The sequence below is a fragment of the Nelusetta ayraudi genome, unplaced genomic scaffold (genome assembly GCF_046127955.1).
Source record: "Nelusetta ayraudi isolate G7.1 ecotype Tasmania unplaced genomic scaffold, CSIRO-AGI_Nayr_v1 ptg000053l, whole genome shotgun sequence".
NCBI lineage: Eukaryota > Metazoa > Chordata > Actinopteri > Tetraodontiformes > Monacanthidae > Nelusetta > Nelusetta ayraudi.
In genome coordinates this window covers 4614978-4640743 of record NW_027466103.1, presented here as the reverse complement: position 1 = coordinate 4640743, position 25766 = coordinate 4614978, and the positions used below count along the sequence as shown (strand labels likewise).

The window sequence follows — 25766 nt, the reverse complement described above, 5'->3', positions numbered from 1 at the left end:
ATTCTGCAGAAAGTGCTGGTGCACTCTGTCGCCCCTCTGGCCAAAAGCAAGTTGTGCGTATGTAAGTTTTGATTGCTTTGTGTGAAACAGTAGAAAATAACCTATTTGGAGTTTTGGAAGAAGAAAAAAAATCCCACACCAAGAATTGTGGTTGTCTTACAGAAACGCATGCTAATACAGCAATTATAGGAGGAAGGAAGTTGGACAGTGTGGCAGTAACAAATTCCCCGGTGAACTGGAACAAGGCTCTTTGTTGTTATGTAAAGGTTTCTGTGTGTAATTGCACTGGATGTTTTTGAAGGATTCATGATTTATATATTCCAGTGTTTTGTTTTTTTTCCAAAAGAACCTCCAAGGCCGTCCTTTCTTGGGGTGGGGGGTGGGGGAGTCGAGGGAGCTGCGAGGTGCTTAACCAGCGGGGCCGGAGCTTCAGCCGGCGGCTTCTGGTCACATGGTCAGAATGTAGGTTGAGCGGCGCCGCTGCTGGATCTTGGAATTCATATGGCGGCTTCCGCGCCAGTCAGCCAGCCAGCCAGCCAGCCAGCCAGTCAGTCAGTCAGTCAGTCAGTCAGTCAGTCAGCTGGTCCTGTGTGATTTCAGCCTGAGTGAGTCTGAGTTTTGCTGCGTCCCAACGCTTTGCTGCACAATTCATGAGTGAAGAAAACAACGCGCAAGCTCCAACTCTGACTCAGCAGTGGGATGTGAAAACTTCCACACAAAAACACATGTCAGTATAATGGAGATTATTTTTTTTCCCTCTATTCACAATTTGAATTTGCAAAGGGACCCAAACCACATGATCTCAACACTTAGACAGAGCATGTAAATATTTGCAAAACAGATTTTCTTTTTATTATTCTTATTTATATCCATATTATTTTCTCGGGCTGCTCTCAGGGCTCCATTGTGTCTAACTGGGATGGAAAGGATACAGGAAAAAGTGAAAAAAGTGAGCGCTGTCTTTGCGAGATTGTATTTTGCCACCAGAGTAAACAGCCTGAGCTCCACACACACCGCGCCCCCCCCCCCCCATCCCTGCCGGCCGTGCGCATGCACCCATGCGAGCACGCTCGCAGAGACAGAAGGGGCGTGCCCCCCGGTCCCCGGCACCCGGGCGCAACTCCACTTGTCACTCCAGTCGCAGACAAGGGAGGAGGAGCGGGGCGGGTTGGGGGGGGGGCTGGAGCTCAGGTGAGGAGGAGGAGGAGGAGGAGGAGCAGCGGCGCACACGCTGGCGTTGACGGTGCTCGTCTGCTCGGTAAAACCCAGGCTTTTGTTGTTTCCTCCCCAGAGTGCCGGCGCTTCCCAGTCAGGAAGCTCGTCAATCTTTGCCATAACAACACATAAATTAGTGCCCAAATTACCAGTGGAGGAAGAGACGCCGAGAGAAACGTCTGGCGGCGCGGTTTGGGAATACGCCCCCCCCCCCCCCCCCCCACAACACACACACACACACACACACACACACACACACACACACAGTCATGGAGGGGTGTCAAAATGCACTTCAATAAAACAGTCAAGTAAATACGGAGGATGGGGGGCAAGGGGGGGGGGGGGGCATGAAGAAGAGAGAAGTGCTGCTGTGTTGTACAGGAATCTGCAGTTGGGCTATGTTGAAATATTAATAGGCCTCACACACACACACACACACACACACACACACACACACAAACAAACACGGAGGCGTACGCGTGAGTTGGTCCAAAAAGCAGCCCGCGGCAATGGCCCAGACCTGAGCCTCGGCAGAGTCACCACGCTGCTGAGGGAAGAATGAGGGAAGAATGAGGGAGAGAATCGCTCGTTTTGCAGGAGGAAATGTGTGTTGAAATATAGCTGCTCTCTGGCGAGGAGGGATCACAGCCCGGGTAGCTCAGGACCAGACGTAGGGGGGAAGAATTAGCGAGACGCACCGCTGAGACGTCACTTTGCTCGTCCTCTCGCTTAAATCCGCGCGGTCGGGATGTCATTTTTTAATGAGTTGGGTAAAAAATTCACTGCTTGAACTGAGGCTGGTTAATATGATGAGGCATCACCTTTTTGCTTTGTTTGTTTGTTTGTTTGTTTGTTTGTTTTTACCTGCAGGTGATTTGTCGTCCGCCTCTGTGCGTTTCCTGTGTGTGTGTGTGTGTGTGTGTGTGTGTGTGTGTGTGTGTGTGTCGCAAAAGCCGGCAAAATGTCACGTCGGAGCTGCTGCCAGCAGCCAGCAGCCAGCAGCCTCCGATCCCCAAACAAACAACACATTTGTAGCGTTTCAGCCCCGCGTTTCCTGCCACAACTGTCCTTTGCCACTGACATTCAAATAACCTTTCCTCGGCTGCATAAATGGGAATAAGAAAGTATTGTGTCTTTGTGACAGCGCAGCCTTGGCAGATAAAAAAAAAAAAAAGAGTCAGGATTCTGATTCCAGCTCTTGTTAGCCTGTCATCTTGCTGCAGCGAGATCTGACTGCCAAGGGTCTCTGTTTGGAGAAAACTCTGTTTATCAGCCGACAGCTGATCTCCACTGCAGCGAGCTGAGGCTGTGTAAATGGCCTTTATTTCCCTGAGTTTGGCTTTCGCTGCCTTTTTTTTATTATTTTTGTATCTGCGCGTGCAAGAGGAGAGGCGATCTGCCACCTCCCGGCTTGTTCGCGCTGGAGCTCTCCCCCCAGATGACCTTTTAACAACATGTATCCAGCGATCGACATGCAAGTTCGCCGGTGACAAACTGGTTGCATGATGACTTTCCTCCATCCTCTTCTTCTCTCCTGCATTTATGCCGCCTGACTGCCAGGGACAGAAAATCATGAAGCATGAGCAGAACGACCTGCAGAACCTATTTTGAACCTAAGAGGAATTTAGTCACTCAACGTGCATTGTCTGTCTGGTTTTGACAAGGTCAGTGAAGACCTTGTCCACAGATGCATGACTTAAACAAATAAATGACTAACAATGAATTAATTGATTTCCTATATATTTGAACTGGCTTCTTTGAACAATACCCGCCGCATGCAACTGCATGCACAGCACAAGGGGAAGTTGTGCATTTGTGCGTACAGGAGTCTAAGTTAGTAAAATGTGACACATCCTTAATGTAGTGTGAGAGTGGGTATCACTTTTAATTAGATAGAATGTTAACAAAGTACTGCTAGAAGGGTTCAACCTAGAACTATTTGGTTGGATTTATTTATTGTGTGTTTCTTAGGAGGCACAAGGTCGCATAAACAAACATCACACAGTTTTATTTTTTTTAAATGGAGTCCTGCAAACAAAGAAGACGTAAAACCTTCAAGCTCTCCACCCTTAAAGGAGTTTTCCAAACAGTTCAGCCTTTAGTGACCGAGAAGTGTGTTTTTCCATGTGCATGAAAGGCCAAAACAAGACAGAAAAATATTTTTCAAATCTTTATGAAATGCAGATGCTTGTGTTCGGTGAACATTTCAGTCAGAATAATACGTTTGCATGTATTCTGAAGCCTGGTTTTAGTTGGACCAGCCCAATAAATCGATTTTTCCATTTCTTTGTTTTTTTTTCTGGTTTGTTTTTTTCCTTTTTTCCCCAATGTCACGTAATTGTGTTGACAGCGCCGGACATGGCGTGCGATTTTTGTTGGCTTCTGTTTGGTTCTGTTGCAAGATATGAAAAGGAGCCGAATGTGTTGCCGCTGTCTGTTTAATGCAGAGGAATGTGTTCATAATGCTGCGCTCTGTCCAGTTCCTTACATAATCGCTGACACTGGCTTGCGTCACTCTGCCATTGACAGCTGTCAACGCAGCACGACCCACACACACACACACACACACACACACACACACACAATCACACACATCGCACCCTCTTACACATCGGCACAGAGGAGCGAGTGTTTTATCGCCCTCCGACTGCTTCGCGCGCTTGTTAGCAAAATAACAGATCTGCATAAACTGAGCGCTGCAGAATTTGCGGACGCCAGGCCGAATTTCTTGTGCGCATCTATTGCGAGCGGCGCTGCGCCATGAGGGCGTTGACTTAGTGGTCCAATCGAGTAATGGGTTAAGCTCTCTGCGTTATGACGGCGGCCTGGCCATGGGTCTGTACTGTAAGGGATAATCTTAATCCCTCAGTGTTATGTCAGTAGTCCAAGGGTTCAGTGGGAACATCCAAGCAAGAGATTTTCATGAGTGATTTTCTGCGTTTTCCTCCCACATTTTTTAGTTTTTGTTGTTTTTGCTGGGGTTTTTTTCACTTCAGTTAGGCATAGATGGACATCTATCTATCCACCATCTATCTAGCTTTCTGTCCATCTATCTGTCCATCTATCTATCCATCTGTCTGTCCATCTATCTATCCACCATCTATCTAGCTATCTGTCCATCTATCTGTCCATCTATCTATCCATCTATCTGTCTATCCAAACTGTTTCTTTCTTTCTGTTTTTCTGTCGGTAGAAACTAGCATGGCTGCTCCTGTTTGTTGTCCAACTTTCAAAAGTGAATAAACAAATCAGTTAAACCTATTTTTCCCCTGCTTGGCGCTATGTGTTTCTTCCGTCCAATCCAATGCCTAAAAAGCACCCAAAAATATCCGCATGCGTTCGGCAATGGTGTTCACGTGGAACCGTCAGTGTCGCAGCCCTTTGATAGTATTGTATAGTCTCAGCGCCTATGTGTGATCTGAGGGGGGGGGGGGGGTTGCCGGAGGGGGTTTGTGTGGCGAAGGCAGCGAAGGGCAAAGGGGTGAACACGCGGCGGCCTCGCTGCCCTATTGTACATGTGCTCTGAGTGACACGTCATCCCCTCAAAGGGCCGGCTCGTGTGGTGAATCAGTGTCCTTGAACTGCTCAGCCGCAGACAGACAAAGAGCCAGCTTCAGCAGCAGCCGGGCCCGACCGCCCGCCCGCCTCCTCTCTCGACCGCGCGCCGTCGTGGAAGGACAGGCGCCCATGTTTCATACAGGAAACGGGTCCTGGAGCCGCCGCCGTCCTCGGCCCTTATGGTTACGCGCGCGGCGGCGTGAGTTCGAACATAATCTGGGCAGCCTCGGCAGGTGTCTTTGAAGTGGCCCCGCGCGCCGCGGAGGCCATCTCGTCAGCGGCGCTGCGAGGAGCAGCAGGCTGCCGGGGATGGGCTTTAGCATGGCTGCCCGTCTAACTGTGCCTGGCTTTGATGTTGTAAACAGAGCGGGCAGGGCTGGCTGGCTGGCTGGCTGGCTGGCTGGCTGGCTGGCTGGCAGAGGAGCGATCAGGCAGGCAGGCAGGCGGGCAGGCGGGCACACTGAATGGGATCAGTGGCGCTGCTCTGGTCAAGCTTTAAGCGCGCCAGCAGCTGCCTGTTTCACACCAAGAGGCAGTTAGCGCCGCGGCTCGTGTCAATAGATATTGACTGCCAGAGTGGGAGTGAGCTTGTAAGCGGGTGGGGGGGGGCCAGTGGGGGCTTTTTTTTTTTTTTTTGTTTGATTTCACTTTAAATCATCCCTGGCGTCTCGAGTGCAGCTCAGGAGCTGCCACGACCGCCCGCTCAAGAGGAGACAGTGGCGCGGATGTACAAATATTGACCCCGGCCGACGCCAACGCCGCCACCGCCGACTTCACGCCGCATTTGATTTCCATTGTGCCATTGTTCTGCGTTTGTTCCCCTTGACCCCCCGGCTCTTCACTTCTCTCTCAGAAAGCGGCTTATCCCTGCCTGGAGGAAGGAGGAGGAAACAGCTATATATGTTCAGACCGGGGCTCTGTTTCTTTTACACGAGTCCCACGGAGCCTCAGCCAGTCGAGAGACAAACCCTTTTTATTGTCGAGTGCGCCGAGCATCCAGGGGCTTGTGCAGCGGTGGAGTGAGAGGGTGTTAACTGGTGTGGCCGTGTGCATTCAGGGCCTTCCTGCTGCAGATAAGGCTTTGCGAGGGAAGCTTGTGTGTGTGTGTGTGTGTGTGTGTGTGTGTGTGTGTGTGTGTGTGTGTCTGTGTGTCTGTGTGTCTGTGTGTGTGTGTGTCTGTGTGTGTCTGTGTCTGTGTGTGTGTCTGTGTGTGTGCGCTCGCGCGTGCGCGTGTGTGTTCCTTGGCCAGCCTGGCACCCCCGCGTCTCTTCTCCCACTGCTTTCACCTGATGTGGCACAGCCCCTGTCAGGCCTGAGCGAGTGCCCAGCCGGCTCTGCTTCTTCAGGAGAGATGAAGGCATCTCGCAGCTTTGCTGTGGGGGTGGGGAAGCTAGCAGCAGCCTAAGCCCGGAGCTATCGCAGGCTGGAGCTCTGAGCCAAAAGCCTGTGGGCTGCACAAGGTGGGTGGAAGGCTCGGCTTTAACTCGGCGAGACGAGCGTAGCCGCGGCCCTGCACTGCCACCCAATGGCCGGGGCCGTCAACTGCAGCCCCCGGGTTCACCGGAGCCGCAGCTAGTCATAATTACCGCACGCTTCAGTTGTTGTGAGTGCATGTCGGAGCAAATTATGTAAGTAATGAGGCTGAAAATGCAAAAGGAGTCGAAACACACTGCACCGCAAATGCCCATGCAGGGAGAACACAAAAACAAACAATGGAGCGTTCTCGCACTTAGACAGACCAAACCGAGACAACAAGCCACGGTGCGCAGTGAGGAACAGATTAATTATAAATCCATCCTCTCGGAGAGGTTGTCAAAGCCCGTCTCCCGCCTAGGTTTTATTCTGATGGGGGCAGGCCGAGGTGCCGTGCCCTGTGTTGTGAAAATCGCAAATCGCAGGAGGTGTTTCATCGTCAGAGAGCTAGCCCCCCCCCCCCCTTTGTCCACTCCAACCAAAATGTCGGCTAATTCCACGTAAACACGGCCAGTTTTGTTAACTCCTGCCGCGCGAGGTGAACAGAGCGAGACTCCTGAATGAACAGAGTGTGGCTGCGGGGTGAGTGGATTAGAGGCTCTGTGTTAAGGGCCTCTCTGGGCCATGCCTCAGGGACCAGGACATTATCCACATGACACATTACAAGCTCTCAGGCAGCTGATTAAAATGGGCAGGGATCTCCGGCTTGAGCCCGAGCAAACGCACTTTTGATGTGATCACACTAGTTTAAAGAGGTTGGGTTGTTAAGGTGTGCGAGGGATAGAGGAAGCGTCTCGGGAAGAGACGTGAGGCCTGGCTGGAGGGGGGAGGCTGATGCAACGCCTCGACATCGCCGATACGTCGTCGTTTTCTTTTAAGCGATTATATTTTCATCGCATCTCATTACGCAGGCCATGAAAAGGACGCTGATATTCCTCCGCTAATTGGAGCCGGCTCGCGTCGCCTCGTCGCTCGCGCCCCCACCGTCCCTCGCCCGATTGGTCGGCGGGCTCGGCTGGATGGAGAAAGCCGTCACGTGGTGAGAAAACATCCCGTGGTGATCTTTCCTCGACTTCAGATCAGATAAGCCCGGTTCGCCTGGAGTTGGCTGTTGGGACGGTGGGGCCGAGATGCTGGAGATGTGTTGGAGGGCTGCGAGATAGAGATCTCTGGAGGCCTGAGAAGCGGCGGGGGGTTGCGGGGGGGAGGGGCGGTGCGGCATCGGCGGCTGCAGTGATAAAGCTGCGAGCGGCGGGACGTGCTGGGAGTCGTGGGTCTCTGATGTCTCTGTGTGTTCCGCGTGTGCGTCCCCTCCGCCGCGCTGCCCCGTGCTCCGCCCCTGAAGAGAGGTTGCGGCGATGGATGAGGCCTGTCCTCGCTGCACTTTCGTCCTCTGCGGCCGGCGGGCAGCGGGGGGGGGGGAGGTGGGGTGAATCTCGGGCCTGACGAACCCACTGGGTGTCGCCGCCAGGTTCTGCAGAGAGGCCGCGTTACACGCTTCTCTGTGGCTGCGCCGGATTTACTCTCGAGTACTTTGTGAAACATAAGAGGTTTTGTGAAGTTGAATTTTCCCAACTGTGAACGTGTGTCCTCATGTGGCAGCAACGAGCCCTGTGCCATTGCATTTACTTTTGCTTTTTTCATTTAAAGGTGCAGCGTGTAAATTGATGCCATCTAGTGGTCAGCTTTTAGATTGCAGATTTAGTCACCTTCCCTCTCCTGAGCTTGCCAGTGAACTACAGTGGCTTCCTTAGAAATGTGGCGGTGGGAGATGGCAGCTAACTGGGAGCAAGACATTTGATCTGTGTACATTCTAGTATACAAATAAGACCCATTGTATGGGTAGGAAAACCAAATGACTTCTATTTTACTGTGACTAGACACTTGTAATATATTTTAATATATGTACGGCTAGTATATTAAGCTTTTGCCAATTTAAAAATCATAAGTCAGGCCAAATTTTACACACTGAACTTGTAAAATGTTAATTTTGTATGCAAAAAGAAGACGCGTTGATCTTGATTATAGCGTATAAACGTTTGATCATTTTAACCTCAAGTCCCTGATAATATGATACACCGGTTGAAGATTAACGAGGCAGATGAAACATAAGTGTGACTCACGACGGAGCCGTTTCCTTATGTAAGTTATGTTTAGGATGCAAAATGACACCATGGTAATTTAAGCTGCTTGCCAAGGCCTAAAATTGCTTCTTCCCACAAGCACACGTACACAAGCATATAGACGGGCACACAAGCGCGTATACACTCTGTAAATATTCAGCTAATGCTCTGTGGAAGCCAGGATTCAAAAGCCACCGGATGAGATGTTTTTAGAAGCACAGTGTTCTTTCATGTACCAGCGCGGCTCCACCGTCAGAGAGTTGTACAGTGACTTGTGACGGAAAACCGTTGATATCTCTGTGCATATTTATATGTATATATTAATAAAAAATGCATTTCCCTCCCTTCCCCTTGTCTTCTCTGCAGCTCAAATCGAAATTATTCCCTGCAAGATCTGTGGAGACAAATCATCAGGCATCCATTATGGCGTGATAACATGTGAAGGCTGTAAGGTAAGTGCCAGGAGAGCAAATCTGTCTGTCATATGGCAGCACTCTGTGTGTGTGTGTGTGTGTGTGTGTGTGTGTGTGTTCTGGGGGACATAAGAGCCGTGGAGGAGAAGACGTGGAAAATTGGAGAAGTTAAGAAAAGTTGCTGTCAAAAGGGAAAAAACAGTTTGAAAATGCTGCACAAGTATTGTGGGTTTTTTTGTTTGTTTGTTTGTTTTTTTTCTGCGACGGATCGCAGCGGGGCTGTCAAGTGTGAACACACAGAGCACGATCATTAAAGTGGTCAAGCACCGCAGAGGACATCACAGATCGCCACAATTAGTAGGACAAAGTTATTCTTCTGCCACGCGCTGCCTTTCCCTCCCAGGGACACAGCGTTTCATTCTTCTCCCTTTTTTCCTTCTCCTTCTTCTTCCCCTCCTTCGTCTTCTTCTTCTTTTGCCTCCGCTGCAGCCTGCTCTTCTTGAAATAAAATGATCAAAAGGAGAGGGCTTTGAATTATACCAGATTGTTGGCTGTTTGCAACTGTGTTGCCTCCATTGAAGGCGCCTTTTGTACTGTTTCAAATGCACCAGCCATTCACAGTGAAGGGAATTTTGTGCTTAGGGTGTATTCTTGTCCCCGTGCTTGTCACCAGGCACATCATTAGCATTCCTCAGCCAGCTTGCACCTTTGCTGTTTGCTCCTGTGTGTGTGTCTGTGTGTGCGGAGAGGAGAGCGGGAGAGAGCGAGAGAGAGAGAGAGAGAGAGAGAGAGAGAGATGCTTGCTCTCCTCTTGCGCGAGCAAGAGCTGCGAGGAACAAAAAACACTAAAGAATAAACTGCTGAAATCGATCTTTAATGATCGCTAATTAGTCCAGAGCGGCGAGGCCTTTAATGATACGTGTAAGTACAAAAGTTTGGACCATAAATCACAGCGTTATTAAAGAGTGCTGCTTGTCACTGGCAGTTCCAGCCTGTTTCCATAATGGCCTCCATTATAAAGCGACTTGGCAGCTGTCAGCTGTTTTCTTGTAATTAAACAGCCAATGAGCGGCTAATTAAGACATATGTGTACGGAGCGGTAGAGTGGGGCATGTTAATGATGTGCGGGAATCAATTCATTAAGTGGAAGGATGAGGAATCCACTCGGTGTGAATTTGCGGTACTTCAGCACGGTGCGTGGCACGGCGGCATTAATCAACACTAATAACCCGACCGCAGGAAAATAGCAGGCGGCCGCCGTTATCTGCGCAAAGCAAACACAACGCCCCTCCTGCTGCACGCACTGTGGTAGCGCAGCTCGTACCGAAAATGGCAGAAGGCACCGCCGCCGTTAACAGTCGTTACCTAATATGTCTGGCAGCAGTTGAAAACAAAAAAAAAAACCAAACATATGGCCACTGAGAGTAAAATAAATTCATCAATAAGCGAAAGGGAATGGAAGGTGACAGCGTCGCCGTGAAGCCGTGGGCCGATCTCTCCCAGGTAACGTGCTTTTCTTCTCCCCCACCCCCGACGTGCAGGGCTTCTTCAGGAGGAGTCAGCAGAGCAATGCAGCCTACTCCTGCCCCCGTCAGAAGAACTGCCTGATCGACCGCACCAGCCGCAACCGCTGCCAGCACTGCCGGCTGCAGAAGTGCTTGGCGGTGGGCATGTCACGAGATGGTAAGTGCCCGGCGGACGCAGCAGGGGAAGCGGGGAAGTGATGGTAGGCAGGGGGAGGGGCAAAGTTTGTAGAGTAGCATCCTGCTTTGGGGCGGTCACACGGAATATAATGGAGGATTATGGTCAGTGCATGAAAAGAGCAAGAGACGGCGTAGAACATGAGCGACCGACCCACGCAAAGAATATTAACCATCATTGGATTGAAACTGCAGTTCAAATTACAAACACAACCCTCTGGGTTATTTGCTTGAAGATTTTTTTAATTATTTTGTGAAGCGCAACCTTCGACGTAAAATGTACATCGTAAAGGCCCAGTTAGTGAGAGCTGCTGCCACCCACAGGCGAGAAAGCACATTGCAAGCAATGTCAAAGCAAATCCCCGTTTCACGATGTTGTGTCGCCACATCTCACATTTTTCTTTCACCAGCTGTGATGTCAGGAGAGAATGACAAAAATCCCTAAAGAGACCCACCCGTGTGCGCTAGCGCAGTGTAGCTGCCTCCTTGCAAGCAGACTTCAGGGAGAAATAAATGCTCATCTCTAGGAACTGGAAACACAAGAGGTTTTATTTTTATTCCACTTCCTTCCCTTTAAATATTGCACATTTGGCTTTAAATATCACTCAGATCCCTGCGTCTTTGTAGTTGAGACACTTTGACTGAACGGGCTGGAAATTTGTCTCATCTGCCCCGTTTGTTCTTGACTCTCCGCATCTGAAAGTTTTCTCTCAGGTGCACTTCTCACAGTCAGACGCAGTTATCTGGCAAAATATATTGGTCAGCATCCTCTCGGCGGCAGGAAAGAAATGGCTTCATTCCTCAGTAGGGCTCTTGGTAATTTTTCAGAGGCATGCGTTAAAAACGATCAGCCTGAGGTATATTACAGGGGAAAAAATGGAAGTACAGCATAAATTTCCTGCAAAAGCTGGCGGCTAGCTTTGCACAAACCACCAACACCTGTGTGCATTCTGATTTGCCTGTGTGTTCATGTCCCATACTGATGTGAACTTGCGGCGGCGACACAAAGGAAACACAACCGGGTAACGAGCGCCGTTACTCTCAAAAGAGTCACAACAGACTCACTAAAATTGTGGTGTGAACACATTGCTAAGACGCCAGTTCATTGTCTGGCAGTATCGCAGGTGAGCGCTTCCCCTGCTACGCTAATTTGTAGCTGTGATAGAGAGCAGGTCTGATGAAATGGGAGGTTGTTAGAGGTTGTCGTTGGCGCTGCTTGCAGCTGAGACGCAGTAATGGGAGCACGCAGGTGGGGGGGAAGTGTTCTGGAAGGCTCCCGCTGCGCCGGCACGGTCCAGGCTGGGCTGAGCAGATTAGATTATGTCAGAATAGAGTGGATCTATTATGCTTTTTGTCAGCGTTGTTTTGTAAAGCGCGCGCAGACACAGGCGAGTGTGAATCCGAACAAGTACACGGAGCTCCTCCCGGGGTTAGCGCAGAAGATTTAGCCCACTAAAAACACAAAGAATGCAAATCAAGGCGTACGGTTGTGTTGGTTGTGTTCGCTTTAAGTGTGGCCACACACCTTCTCGTACGCATGGACACACATACACACGCGAGCCTCGGACAGACGAAGGTGACTCTTGCCTTCAGTCAACACACCAGAGCCCCATCTGCCCGCTTTCTCCTCTGCGTCGCCACACACACACTCGCACACACATTCACGCACGTGCGCACGCACACTGTGACCGGCTGACATACTGCCAGGTCCCCACAACCCGGGCCAAGAAGTCTCATTCTCTGCCCCTCTGTTTAGTCTGGAAACCTTAAACCAGGAGGCAGCACGACAAGGCAGTGATGTTTGAGTGGCTGGGAAACTGGAAAAGCAAATTCTCCTCTCTTGAAGCTGTTTACTACTGGCCGATGAGTACAAACAGAATTTGCTCCTCTTGTGCGCCCTACTAGCTTGGGGTGCCCGGATGCTTTAGACCAGCGCACCAGCAAGGCTGCATGTAATTTAAATTTTACATGTGCAAGTTTATTTTAAGTTACAGTCACATTTGATATTTGGGCTAAAAGCATGAATTCTGCAAGCATCTTCTGGACAATTGACAACGCAATTGTCCAGAAGATGCTACTACCTACTAGTAGTATTGTAAGTGTTAATTTCCCTGAGGGAGTCATCCCAAAGGGATCAATAAAGTCTCTATCTATCTATCTATCTATCTATCTATCTATCTATCTATTGTGCTAGATAACAGTGCTGACCCAGCTCAGTTTTCCCGTTCTCTTCAGTTGCTAATTTGTGGAGCCACACTTGGTGTCTTTGCTTTTTGCGTGAGTCTCACTTGCGTTCTTGTCCACCCCTCCCCCGACCGCAGCGGTGAAATTCGGCCGCATGTCGAAGAAGCAGCGCGACAGCCTCTACGCCGAGGTCCAGAAGCACCGGCTGCAGCAGCAGCAGCGCGACCACCAACAGCAGCCCGGCGAGGCCGAGCCGCTCACGCCCAGCTACGGCCTCTCGGCCAACGGCCTGACGGAGCTGCACGACGACCTGAGCGGCTACATGGACGGCCACACCCCCGACGGCAGCAAACCCGACTCGGCCGTCAGTAGCTTCTACCTGGACATCCAGCCGTCCCCCGACCAGTCGGGCCTCGACATCAACGGCATCAAGCCGGAGCCCATCTGCGACTTCGCTCCGGGCTCCGGCTTCTTCCCCTACTGCTCCTTCACCAACGGAGAGACCTCCCCCACCGTGTCCATGGCTGAACTAGGTACGGGGGAGGTGGGGGGAAGTAGGGGAGACAGGCGGGGGGAGGCGGCAAAATGGAGGATGACGGGGGAGTTGGGTGAGGGGGGGACAACTCAACCGTGGGGCAAAACGACACAAAGGTTGCTTAAAATAGCAGGAGGTTGGAGACTCATCTCCAGCGCTCATTAAAAGAGCCTCTTTTTTGTAATTAGTTTCCATTAATTAGGGCCAATCAGGATCCAGCAGGGCAGGCGTCTGGGGAAATCATTTTTTTTAGGCTCCCCCGTGCCCTCCTCGGAACTCCTTTTAACAGATGTGTTTTCAAAACCGTTTAAAATTCTTATACTCGACGTTTCTCTGCGAGAAAACGTGACCTTTGTTGCCTTCTCATTCCGCCCTGCGTTTGTGTCGCAGCCGTACTGGCTTGAGCTCAACCTCAAGTTCTGACTTCCCCCTGGGCACTTGAGGAAAATGTCAACAAGCCTTTTCCCGCTCCAAAAAAAAAAAAAGGAAAAGTCAGCACCAAGCACCCCGCCACCCCTCCCCCCGTCCTGCAGCCTTGTCGCCAGTGCTGGGGAGTAACGACTTATATGTAACGTTGTTAGGTAATTTAATCACATAATAAAGATAACTGTAATCAGTTACATTACTGGATAAATACATTTCAGTTACCTGTGGAATTCTTCAAGAGTACAATTTAAATTACATCTGACAAATTTTTACAAAAGAAAAGCCGGGGTTTTCATACTTTCATTTGCTTTGTGGTGTTGGTTTTGGTCCCGTCAAGTGATCTAATCAACCTACTCTAATCAACCTACTAATACAACCTACCTAATCAACCTACTCGCCTGCCGGTTGAATTGTCTCTCTGGAATGTAGTCTGAGCCGTTTCAAAGTCGTATCAACAACAGTGTCGATCAAAAACATGTCCAAGTGCTGGAAGTGTAACAATTGTTTGCACAGATATCAAAAAAGGTCCTGTATTTACATCTCAGAATGATTTCACACCTATTAGCGATATTTCAGAGGGTTTTCGAAGTTTAGGCTTTTCCATCGCCAGGTTTTTATTGCGCAATTCTAGGGGTTATGGTCGAACCAGTTTAGAGCATTTATTCAAAATTTTGAAAAGTCCTGCTAGTGTAATCAAATATCTTTAGTTACATTACTCTGATAAAGTAATTGAAATTGTTAGACTACTGTTAAATTTTCAGTAGGTTAACCCTCCCAGCACTGCTTGTCGCTCAACGCTGCAGGGTTTCTTTTTGTTGCGTTGCAGAGCACCTGGCTCAGAACATCTCCAAGTCACACATGGAGACATGTCAGTACCTGAGGGAGGAGCTGCAGCAGATGACCTGGCAGGCCTTCCTGCAGGAGGAGGTGGAGAGCTACCAGAGCAAGGTGAGTCCCCCATTACCGCCAGCCGGCCTTCTATTGGCCGGTGGAACGCAACCCCCCCGCTCCCCCTTAATGCTCACGATCCGTTTTTTCTTCCGTCCTCTGCCGCACTCGCAGCCCCGGGAAGTCATGTGGCAGCTGTGCGCCATCAAAATAACGGAGGCCATTCAGTATGTGGTGGAGTTCGCCAAGCGCATCGACGGCTTCATGGAGCTGTGTCAGAATGATCAGATAGTGCTGCTGAAAGCAGGTATGACAGCCTGTCAACACGGCCCGCCGCCGTCAAACTCGCACACCACCACCCCCCACCCCACCCCACCCCCCCTCCCTCCCCTCCCTCCCTCTGGCACTGTCACACAGGCAGAGCTGACCTGACTGCACAAAGACCTCCTCCACACGCACGCACCCACGGACAGACAGAGTCACAGAGAGGAGGAGACCCCACCCAGCACCACCCCTCTTATCTCCGCAGCTCACATTATTACAGACGCAGCAGGGATAGATGAAGGGTTAGTGGCACCTGCAAAGTAACGCTCAGTGCCTTCCAGACAGAAAGGGACTCACAGGCAGAACATGGAAAACAACAGAACAGAAGTCCAGTTGGATTCAATTGCATTAAGTTCCATTTCCATATCTTTATACCACAGACGGCTCCACAACATCTGCAGGTTTTTTCTTACCATCAGATGCAACGAGATCGTACGCACCGGGCCTTTAATGCTGAAGCATTAAGACAAAGAAACAAACGGAGCACATGCACATGCAAACAAACGGCTCCCCTGGGTCTCTCTCTCTCTTTCTATCTCTCACTCTTGAGTATTACTTACATTAGCGCAGCCGTTACGAGCTAAGCAACAAAGACTGAGATGCTCAAGTCTTGACATTTTAAAACAGTGGCGTTTCCCTGGCAGGGAGTGATGGCTTCTGTTACATCTTCTTGATCCTCTTATCCCAGTCCCACAGAGTGGTGCAAATTGCAGGATAGAAATGAAAAAAAGAAGAAAAAAAAATCTCACATCCCTATCTGGCTAAATAAAGGCTCAGTGAGTAAGCACTGTCACCGCTGAATGAAGAGCAATTTTTTTTTCAGCATGCCATTAGCCTTCCGCCTGTGATATTATCATCTGCAGTCGTGCCCCCCCCCCACACCTCTCCCCCTCCTCTGATGGCAGCCCTCTTTATTTCAAAGTGTCGCTCGCATTGTAGAAGAATAGCACAAAGCACCATCATGTATTTTGCATCCCCGACTGATGTGCGACTGTGAGGGAGAGGTGGTGCTGGTGGTGGCGGTGGTGGTGGCGGTGGGGGGGGGGACAAGAAACAAAGCTCAGATTCAGCATCTTGCTCCTGTCTGTCTCCGCAGGCTCCTTGGAAGTTGTGTTTGTCAGAATGTGCCGTGCCTTTGACTCGCAAAACAACACAGTCTATTTTGACGGAAAGTATGCCGGACCTGACGTGTTCAAGTCATTAGGTAAGTGCAGCGTGCATGCATGTGTGTGTGTGTGTGTGTGCACGCACATGCGTGTGTGTTAAATGAATCTGCATTTGTGCGCTGCTGCTGCTGTGTGTGTGTGTGTGTGTGTGTGTGTGTGTGTGTGTGTGTGTGTGTGTGTGTGTGTGTGTGTTTCTTACAGTGTCATGCCCCCCTCCTCTGTGTAACAGCCAAAATTAGAGTCTGCTATTCTGTTCTACACAATGCCGAGGGCCTGGAAGCAGAACTCTGAGCGCGCGCGTCCCTGCCTCACCTGGCATTGCTGCTTCTGCATGGGTTATTTATGGTAGAGCAGAGACGTTAGTGAGGCTCTGCTGCATATGGCTCCTGTAACTGCGGAATAAACAAAGCCAGACAGAGTGTCTTCGGGGAGCGCGCTATCAAAACTGCCATTGATATTCTGACATGAAACGTCCCCGGCGAAAGCAAATAGCAGTCGTTATTGACTGCCGCAACATTAGTTGGAGTCTCCGCCACGGATATTCTTTATTTTATTTATTTATTTATTTTTTTTTCTCAACTGCCTTTTTGACAAAAATAAAATGCAAACGCGTCCCACAGTGGCAGTGAAAAATGCTGGAGTCTGTTTCTGCGGGTGCCACTTTGCCGTTACTTGTTAGGTCCCTGTCGCCGCTGCGCTAGCGAGCGAGCGAGCGAGCATGTGTATCTTGTTTCCAGCTTCAGTCGCGCCGTCCTGTGCAGGAGTGTCCGCGGTGAGGGAGGCGGAGTGATGGGCCGCCCGAGCTGCGGCGGCGTGCGCCTGTCTCTTTCCATCCTGGATAATTGATTTAACTAAAAGCCTCAATAGTGACCTCATTTTTGCCTTGCGTAACGCCACCCAACTGCCAAAAGTGACTCGTCTGGGAGGCAAAAACTCAGTAAAAGCATCGCCTGTTTTGCTTAAGACACTCCCATGCGCTGTCAGCGTGCCGCTTCAGTTTTTTTTCTCCCCAACCCACCCCCCCGCTCCTTCCCCTTTCCTCCCCCCTCCCTGTGTGCCTCTCTCCCAATAAAGATCAAGAGTGAATGTTGTTCTTTGGTCTTCTTCATCCGAAGCCCTCTCTCTGTGTCCTTTGCTGTGGCAGGCTGTGACGACTTGATCAGCTCCGTCTTCGAGTTTGGGAAAAACTTGTGTTCTATGCACCTGTCTGAGGATGAGATCGCCCTGTTCTCCGCCTTTGTGTTGATGTCTGCCGGTAGGTGTCACTCACAGTGCAGGGGGGTGGGGGAGGTGTTGTGTGGGGTAGAGGGAGGGAGGTGGTGGCAGGCACACCGTCACCACAACAAGGGAGGCTGTCTCCCTCCTGCTCTTCCTTCAGATTAATATCTTATATCAGCGCTTCATTACTTTTCACCTGAGCCGGGTTATCTCAGAGGCAGCTGTAGGCACGGGGCCCGTTAAGAGATTCTGACACGATAACCTTTAAGCGCAAATGTAAACACAGCGCCATGGTTTTATGAGTGCAGCTTTAAAATGGGATGTTTTGAATTGTCTGGGTAAAAATAAACCACAAACGTATTCGCAGACAGCATCTAGAATATTTGAGGCATGATATAAACCCGTACGTTAAATTAAAGAGATGAAAATTTTAAAAAAAAGTTTGTTTGACTGCATATGACTTTTTGCACTGCAGCTCGTACTGGGGATGCAGTCGCGATGGAAAATATCAGTGCCTTTGAAAGCTTTTGCAGCGGCGGTGTACCTTGAGAGTGATCATGCAGAGGGGACATGTGGTGTGTGTGTCTGCAGTGGTTTAAAAACAAAAAGCTAACGTGACAATTCACCCTCCAGATCGATCCTGGCTCCAGGAGAAGGTGAAGGTGGAGAAGCTCCAGCAGAAGATCCAGCTTGCCCTCCAGCACGTCCTGCAGAAGAACCACAGAGAGGACGGTATTCTCACGAAGGTGCGTCTGTTGTTGCTTTTTAAAAAGCCTCAACCATCAAAAAAAAAATCATACATTTTTTACGTATTTTTGATTATTATATATGTTGTATGGAATTTGGTATATTTGACGTAATGGCATTTTCTAGATAATATGTTTTAACTGCAGCAGTAAGAAATTTCACAGAATGTTATTGCGATATAAAGGACATTCTCTCAATACAAACAATACTTGTTAAAAAAAATATTTATATATCTCCTACTGTCTGAGTCTCAGAAACTCACATATCAAATATGATACGAATGGTTTTATAAGATTAAGTGGCCGCACGTGGAACCTGCTCCGGTTGCAGTTTATCTGCAGGCCGTTAAGTGTTTGCGCCGCACGAGGCGAAGGTGCAGCTTTCTTCTCAGGGCGGGCACTCATAATGTTGCGCACGCCGCGTCCTGGCTTTGTCAGCGGAGGAGTACGCAATTTATCAAATCCAGGCCTGTAATATGAAGTGTCAACTTGTCCCTGTGCCTCGGCGCTTGTGTCAATATTCTGTTTGCCCCCCGTGCGAAGGGAGAACACGCTGCCGCTGCCGCCGCCGCCTGTTTTCCACCGCCGCTGCTCCTTGTCCTTGCCTCCCTGTGAATCTAAACAGCCTGTCTCCTCTCTCTCTCTCTCTCTCTCTCTCTCCCTCTCTCTCTCTCTCTCTCTCCACAGTTGATATGCAAAGTATCGACACTGCGAGCGCTGTGCAGTAGGCATACAGAGAAGCTCACCGCTTTCAAAGCAATATACCCAGACATTGTGCGCGCCCACTTCCCCCCCTTATACAAGGAGCTGTTTGGATCAGACTTTGAGCAGTCCATGCCCGTTGACGGGTAGCAGCCCCGCCAGGTGCCAGTGTGCCCACCGTAGGGGAATGTGGAGGCGGAATCTGAGACACTTTATTGGTGCCCTGCACAAAAAAAAAAAACAACAGAAACGGAGAGGACAGACAGCACGTTGTTCAACTTCTTTTACATCGGAGGGGGAGGGCTGAGGGAGTTGATTCTCAAGGTTTACTTTAGTGAATTTCTTCGGAAGAAAGACGCGTGGGACCCGACACCCCATTGGGCCGAGAAGAGAAGACAGAGACAAAGCTTTTCTGTACGGTTGAACTTGACCATCTGTGACGCATTTCTAACATGGAGATCTACATTCATCTAACATCCATGAGCCACGCCGCCACTATTGACCGCATCCCCATCCTTTAGATTTGTACCCGCAGATCAGGTTCGGGTTAAGAAGAGATTTAAAGATTTAAAATCCACAAAGCTACATCAGGGCCTCAAGGTTCAACCCAAAACAGCGTTTTGTTTCCCATCACCAAGACATTAAATGACCTAATCAAGGAAATGGCTTAAAAATGCACTCACCGTGGTCAAGTTCAGCCAATACTCTCTTTGTGTTCACTTGTACCTTTTGGATGCAGTTTCCGGAACTCACAGCGACTTTGAGGGAGGGTCCGTCAGCATGCGATGCAGTCGGGCACCTCTCTCCGGACAATCGTTCAAAAAAGAGAAAAAAAGAAGAAGAGGAAGAAGAAGAAGAAGAAGAATTCTGGTAATTCTAATGAAAATCGCAATGATTTTAGCTGTCAGAGACTCCATCCACCATTGTTGCATAGTGAAATCATGTAAGGCCATCTGCCATTAATCCTTCTCTAAGACAGGTGCCCTGGAGAAGCACAGGGCACCAACACAACGAAAAGGGTCCATTCCACCTGTTTTATAATGTACTACAGGGTATATGGTCATAAGTACTTACTATACAGAAAAAAGTAATGTTTATAGAATCTATTTTAAATAACATGTATGATATTAGTAGTTAGACCATTCTTAATTGTTCAATTGATAAGGCACTTTTATTTACACCTTTGGTTAATTTAAGACTTGTATATTTACCTAGTGATGTGTTGCATGTGCACAAGAAATACAAAGTTGAACCATGCTCACGGAGGCTAGTTCTCGGAGCTGTAGACGGTGCCGGAGCGCGAGTGTGAAGGGCTGTCTGTTAGGATCGCAGGCTGGCGTGGCTGCCGGTTCGCTCAACAAAAAGTGGGCGCGGATGAGAAGGCAGGTTTAAAAAGGAGCAGCGTTGCCTCAATGAGAGCCTGTCAGGCGCCCGTCAACACGGAGCCCTGCTAGCGCTCTCAGCGCGGGAACCTTGCGGCGGTTTAGCAACCGAGCTCGTGGCTTTCTTGATCTTCGCTAACGAGGCTCGATTGAATAATTGTTTGAGCGTTTTTCTTTGTCTCTAAATTTCCGGGTTGCGAGGAGCGTAAGATGTTTGATTAGGGAGGGCACAAGAAAACATTAAAGTCAATCACGGTCACAGGGAGAGCTGAGCTTTGTGAGCCTCCACTGGCAACACGCAACACAATTGTTCCATCTAGTGGAGGCTAAAGACACAGCAAGTATGCCAGCAGGTCCCAGCTGTGACCATAAAGCAGATTAAAATAGTGTCTGTCAAAACATTGTTTTTAATTATTATTATTATTATTATCATTATTATTATTATTATTATTATCATTATGGTTGTTTACAAGCCACTTTTTCCTGCCATCTCACCGCCGCCTCTTGCCCGGCCGGCAACGCCGCAAGCAAGGAGGACGCAGAAGGAAGAAACGGTGAAGGGAAAGCGAATATTCAAAGCCTTGTCTGGTAGTAAAAGCTTCTATTTTTGTAACATGTTTTGGTTAATAAACTCACGAAAGAGATGGAAGGAGAGGAAAAAGATGTCAGGTAGCACTTAACTATATTCCCGCAATAATTAGAATAGCTGTTATTTGTAAGATTAGGGGAGAAAAAAAAAACATGGTAGGACAAGTGCTATTTTCAGAATGCTTTGTTGTTGTGTTCCTGTTTTTGTTGAGTGTGTCTTTCTTGTCAGTGTGGTAGTAAAGTGGTTTTCAAAAAAAAAAAAACAATAAGAAGAAGAAGAAGAAGAAGAAAAAAAAAACCTGGATGTGCCAAACAGTAGTCGTTGCTTCCGCTCTCCAGTCTACTTGTCTGTAATGTAGAATGGATTCCTAAGACATTCCAGCAACCTAAGTAGCGGCTTCTAGAAATATCTTTTTGAAAAAAAAATGAGTAAAAAATAAATAAAAGGCAAAAAAGTGATATCCCTTTAGAAACCCAACAAAGCATGTTTATACATCTGTCACCCATAGACTCCAGTTGTTTGTCTTTTTCTTTTGTGTGTTTGCACATGATCATTCCTCCGCCGTGCAATTTTTACGAGGCGTTGGCGCCTCATGCTGTCACCCCTCAGGGACGAGTTTCTTTTGCGCTTTTTGTTTCGAGAGGACATTTTCATTTTTATTCTCCAGTTGTTGTTTTTTCTTCTTTTTTTTGTCAGGGATGTTCCATGAGAAGCGATTACCATTAAAATACTCCTCACAGGGTGGTTCGGAAAAATTCTATTATTGATGTCATTAAGAGGAGGGGAGGGGCCTCCAAGTCACTCAGAGACCACCAGGGCGTCCCCTGCAGTCAGCATCTGAAAAACAAAACAAACAACAACAAAAAAAAATCACATTTGAAAAATCCACATCACTTTTGCAAGCCACAGTTCTGTCAGTGCACACGTGCTCCCGTCACACGGAATCCGTTTTGGTTTCAAATGGTGTCATCAGGGTCTTAGGAGAAAAAGAAGAAGAAGAAAAAAAAGTAACCCTCTGTTAGAAAAACCAAATATTCTTATGCAATACTAAATCTGTTGTGTTTGGGGTGTAGATAATGCTGTACCTTAAGTAATAATCTCTGTTATGATCCAATGCTATTTGGATATGCACAAGCCCTCTACGACGACTAAAACCTCAGAGTCCCAGCGAGAGAAAGAGGCCCAGTGTGGAACCACTGCTAGACAATCCAGGTTGACAGGGCCGGCGAGAGCAGCGGAGTGGACGAGGTGCGAACGCTCAGGGAGGTTCTAGCTTAGGCAGATGAAGCGGCTCGCTTTGCTCTGGACAGTTTGCCGAACATTTTATTAGCTCTTTCGTGACTCCACGAGGGAGGGCCTCTAAATCTCTCTCTCTCTCTCTCTCTCCAAGGCGGCCCACGCTTACGGTTCAGAAAACGGTCAGGAGGTCGAGATTTGGCTCCTTTCCTCCTCTTTCTTTGCAAAAAAAAAAAAAGTATTTAGTTTGCTGTAATCTAATTCAGCATTCTGTAGCTGTTGCACTATTCTCACCGCTCGCATCAAGTATTTCCGCATTTTCTCGAATGTGATGGGCGGAGCTCTTCTCTCGTTAAAAAAAGCGCAAAAAAAACGTTTTGAAGTCGAAATGGCTGAGTGGCAAAGTGTAATGTGTTCTACAATATTATACGAGCAATATGCCTTGTGTTGCAATTACGGGTCTCTACAGTGCAGTCACCATCCTTTTGAATTGACTTCATCCGTTCAGCTGACTCGGACTTAATAACTGTCAGGGTGTAGAGGAGAAAGTAACAAAGCCCCGTCTCTCTGGACTTCATCCCATGTGCTGGTAATGCTGGCAGGGTAGCACAACACACACACACACACAGAGTTTTGTGTCCAACAGTTAAACTGCGCCTTTACAAAGGCCTGTAAAGTGATGTCCTTCTGTATATTATCACTTTGACTGATCCCGATCCAAGCCAGGGGTCCAACGCTAACTGTGCTATTCAATCAGTGTATAGTATTCAGTTGAAAACAAAAAAGACAAAACAAAAAAAAACTGAAATGTGCTGGTCCTTCTGTCTCTGCTCTGTCGTCCTCTTGTAAAAAAAAAAAAAAAAAAAAAAAAAAAAAGCAATAGTGTGTGTGAGTGTGTTTGTACGTGCGTGTGTTGTTTTTTTTGCGTTCTCACCTTGTGCGAATAAAAGAAAAACCCCAGACAAGGCTTTAATAATTAGAGAGGAACAGGGTTATGTGAACAAGAAGGTCTTGATTTTAATTTGTTTTTTATTGAAGTTTAAAAAAGGTTTTGGAAATGCTGAGCTTGATCCATCCATAATAGGTTTAGTCATTTTTTTTTAAAAGCATGACATAATCCCTCTAACACCTTATTGGTCTGCAGCCTGCTGCGGGACAACTATCAGCTGGGACGCCAGGGTCACAGCCCTGAGATTGAGTGAACTCTAAATTGATTCAGGAATGAAAAGCAGAAAGGAGTCTTTTTGACCTCAAATTGGGAAGACTGGAATTATGTCATGCTTCCAAGTCGTGCTGGAGTGTCGGTGTGTTATCCAGAATTGCAAGTCCGTCGTCACATTTTAACAGAACTCATTTTCCAAAGCACAGCTGATAAGGATTTATGATTAAAAATACTTTTAAGAATATAGTTTTAAAAAAAATGATGAGAAGCAACTTTTAGCCATAATTGAATGTCAAGCAATAATATATGTCTGTGTATTATTTTTTTTGATTCTTTTTGTGCATAATAGTCCTTGAACATCTGCATGTAAATACACCTCTTATTTATCACCTTTTTTTGTTTTTTGTTTTTGTTCCATTATGTGTTGATTTGGTGGATGTTTTTATGTTTCATCTGTATATTTGACCGGTTCTGTTCCCAGGTGGAGAACTAAGAACTTAACATGGCCTGTATGATGTATATCTTATTTTCTCTTCCTTTCTCTCTCCGTCACCCTCAGCCGGTTGTTCACCGTATTTAATGTTATTATTGATCACGTGTATAAAGGTAGCTTTGTAATTTCTGTCTGTATAGGTAAGAGGAAAATACTGCTACTAAGGCCTACCCAGTGGAAATATTTATCTGTTTATTGATTACACCATATTGTACGATAACTCTGTTTCTAGTTTGCTTCCCTCCTTTAGGATTAGTTTGATAGACTTAGGGTGTGCTGTTTTTTGTTTTTTGTTTTTTTACTTTTTCTTTCTTTCTTTCCTTTCCTTCCTTTTTTTTACTTTGTGTTGCCCTAATGTGTGGTGCAAGGCAAGTTCATTTTGTGAACAAAGTATTGATTCCGAAGTCCGGCCACCCTATAAGTCCATTGATTTCATTGCATATTAAGGTATTATTGATATTAGGATACTGATAATTAAAATGATAGTGGTAAAACTGCCCGGCTTGCACCTGTATCAGTGTGCTAGCCTTGGGTTAAGGCACTTATTTCCTTCTGACTTATAGCAAAGCTAGTATCTTCAAATTAACAAGCTATTTAAGGTTGCTTTTCCGGTCAGCGCAAGAGAATGACGATAATCGAAGTGAAGCAGCAGTATTGTGTTCTGTTTTTGTTTTTTTTTCCTTTGTCTGATTGTAAAAACCACTCACTGAGGCTATAGTTTGTCAGGTTTTAAGATACTTAATATTTACCTCTATCGTGTCAGCATAGCTCTTCTACCTAATGCAGGGAAGCGGTGCTTGTTTCTTAAACAGAGCCTCGGTATGCTTTGGCTATCCCTCATTCTAGTCCATCCCTAAGTGGTTTCTTCAGATCAGTGGCACAAACTTATTGCACCACGTTAAGTATTACAAGTGTACATGATACAAATGCCATTTGAGGACAAAGTTGACCTTTTCTCTCCACTCTGTAGCAAATATCAGTGGGAATATGCTTGCAATAATACACAACGTATCACACTGAGTGCCTCTCGGTGTAGCAAGATACATGATGATTTTGTTTTCTTTTTTTCAGTTGTCTTTTGATTGTCCTTTTCTGTGTTTTCCTCCAGATGTGTACCGAAGTGACGATGTGTTTTGTACATGAGAATGATGTCTCACTCTCACATGGCTTCAAATGTTTTCTCAGAATTTTTTCCCCCCTCTTTTCGTGATGTGAAGCGTTCTCACGCCGGTTTTGACGCGGCTTTGTCAAAGGGTTTCAGTGTTTTTTCGATGGTCTTTTAAGAGTGTACATGTAACCCTTCACCTTGTTTGAGAGACACAGGAGGTTAGTTCGGCGTCGATTGTGGACGGTCAAATAAATGCCTGCAGATAACGAAACAAAGGGTTCACCTGCAGATTGTTGTTGGCTTTGTTCAGGCTATTTCTTCTGCATCGTGTATTTTTCTTTCCCCTGTCACGTCATCAAGTTGCAGATTTACCATTAAAACTGTAAATCAACTAAAACTGTTTGTAAGATTGACAGCACTTTTGGATTTATTTCATGTTCTGCGTTCAGTGTATGCTCAGTCATTTGGGGATATTTAAAGATGCAGGGCAGGTGGAGCACAGGTGGATTCTGTTTTTTGTTTGTTTGTTTGTTTTTCCATCCAAAACCGTACCATATAGGGGAAACCCCGAAACGAGCGTGGTTGTCACAGATTTCTTAAGGTCACACGTTTGCTACTGATGTTAAAATGAGGACAGATGATCATGTACCTTTTTATCCAGCTCTTTTGAACTCTCTTTAGCAGGTTAGTCTACTCACAAGCGTAGTTTTGCTCCTTCTTGTCTGATTCTTAAATTTGAAAATAAGTATTTTGATTCATTTTGTAAATACCGCTGTAAAGAAAATAAGAAATTTAATGTTGTCTTTTAAATACTTTTCATTCTAATATGAATGTTGTTATATTGTACTTAGAAACTGTACCTTTAATATTACATTTATTAAAAGTGCATTGGACACATCGATTTTAGATGTGCTTTATGTGCTGTTATCCCATAATAAAATTTACCGCTTGTAATGGTCTTTTCTTTTCTGACTGCTTATCTTCCTCTGATTCCTTCACCACCAACACCTTCACAAAATCATGATTAAGTCAGAGTACCTGGAGAGAATCCACACAGGTACATGGAGAACATGCAAACTACACCAAAAAAATTCCACACGTGGTGCAAAGATGTTTCATCCAGAG

General features: G+C 47.4%; 1 protein-coding gene across 2 annotated transcripts in view; it reads left to right on the top strand.

Moving 5' to 3' along the window:
* The window catches only part of roraa (RAR-related orphan receptor A, paralog a), a 193611-nt gene extending 168016 nt beyond the window's left edge, over nt 1–25595 (top strand). For both annotated transcript variants that reach the window (XM_076037951.1, XM_076037952.1), the window contains 9 exons: nt 8736–8821; nt 10324–10465; nt 12804–13199; nt 14454–14575; nt 14690–14822; nt 15936–16043; nt 17150–17260; nt 17857–17969; nt 18657–25595. In XM_076037951.1, the coding sequence (XP_075894066.1) occupies nt 8736–8821; nt 10324–10465; nt 12804–13199; nt 14454–14575; nt 14690–14822; nt 15936–16043; nt 17150–17260; nt 17857–17969; nt 18657–18821 (1376 nt within the window). In that variant the 3' untranslated portion in view covers nt 18822–25595. The remainder of the gene's footprint in view (nt 1–8735; nt 8822–10323; nt 10466–12803; nt 13200–14453; nt 14576–14689; nt 14823–15935; nt 16044–17149; nt 17261–17856; nt 17970–18656) is intronic.
* The last annotated feature ends 171 nt before the right edge of the window (nt 25596–25766 follow it).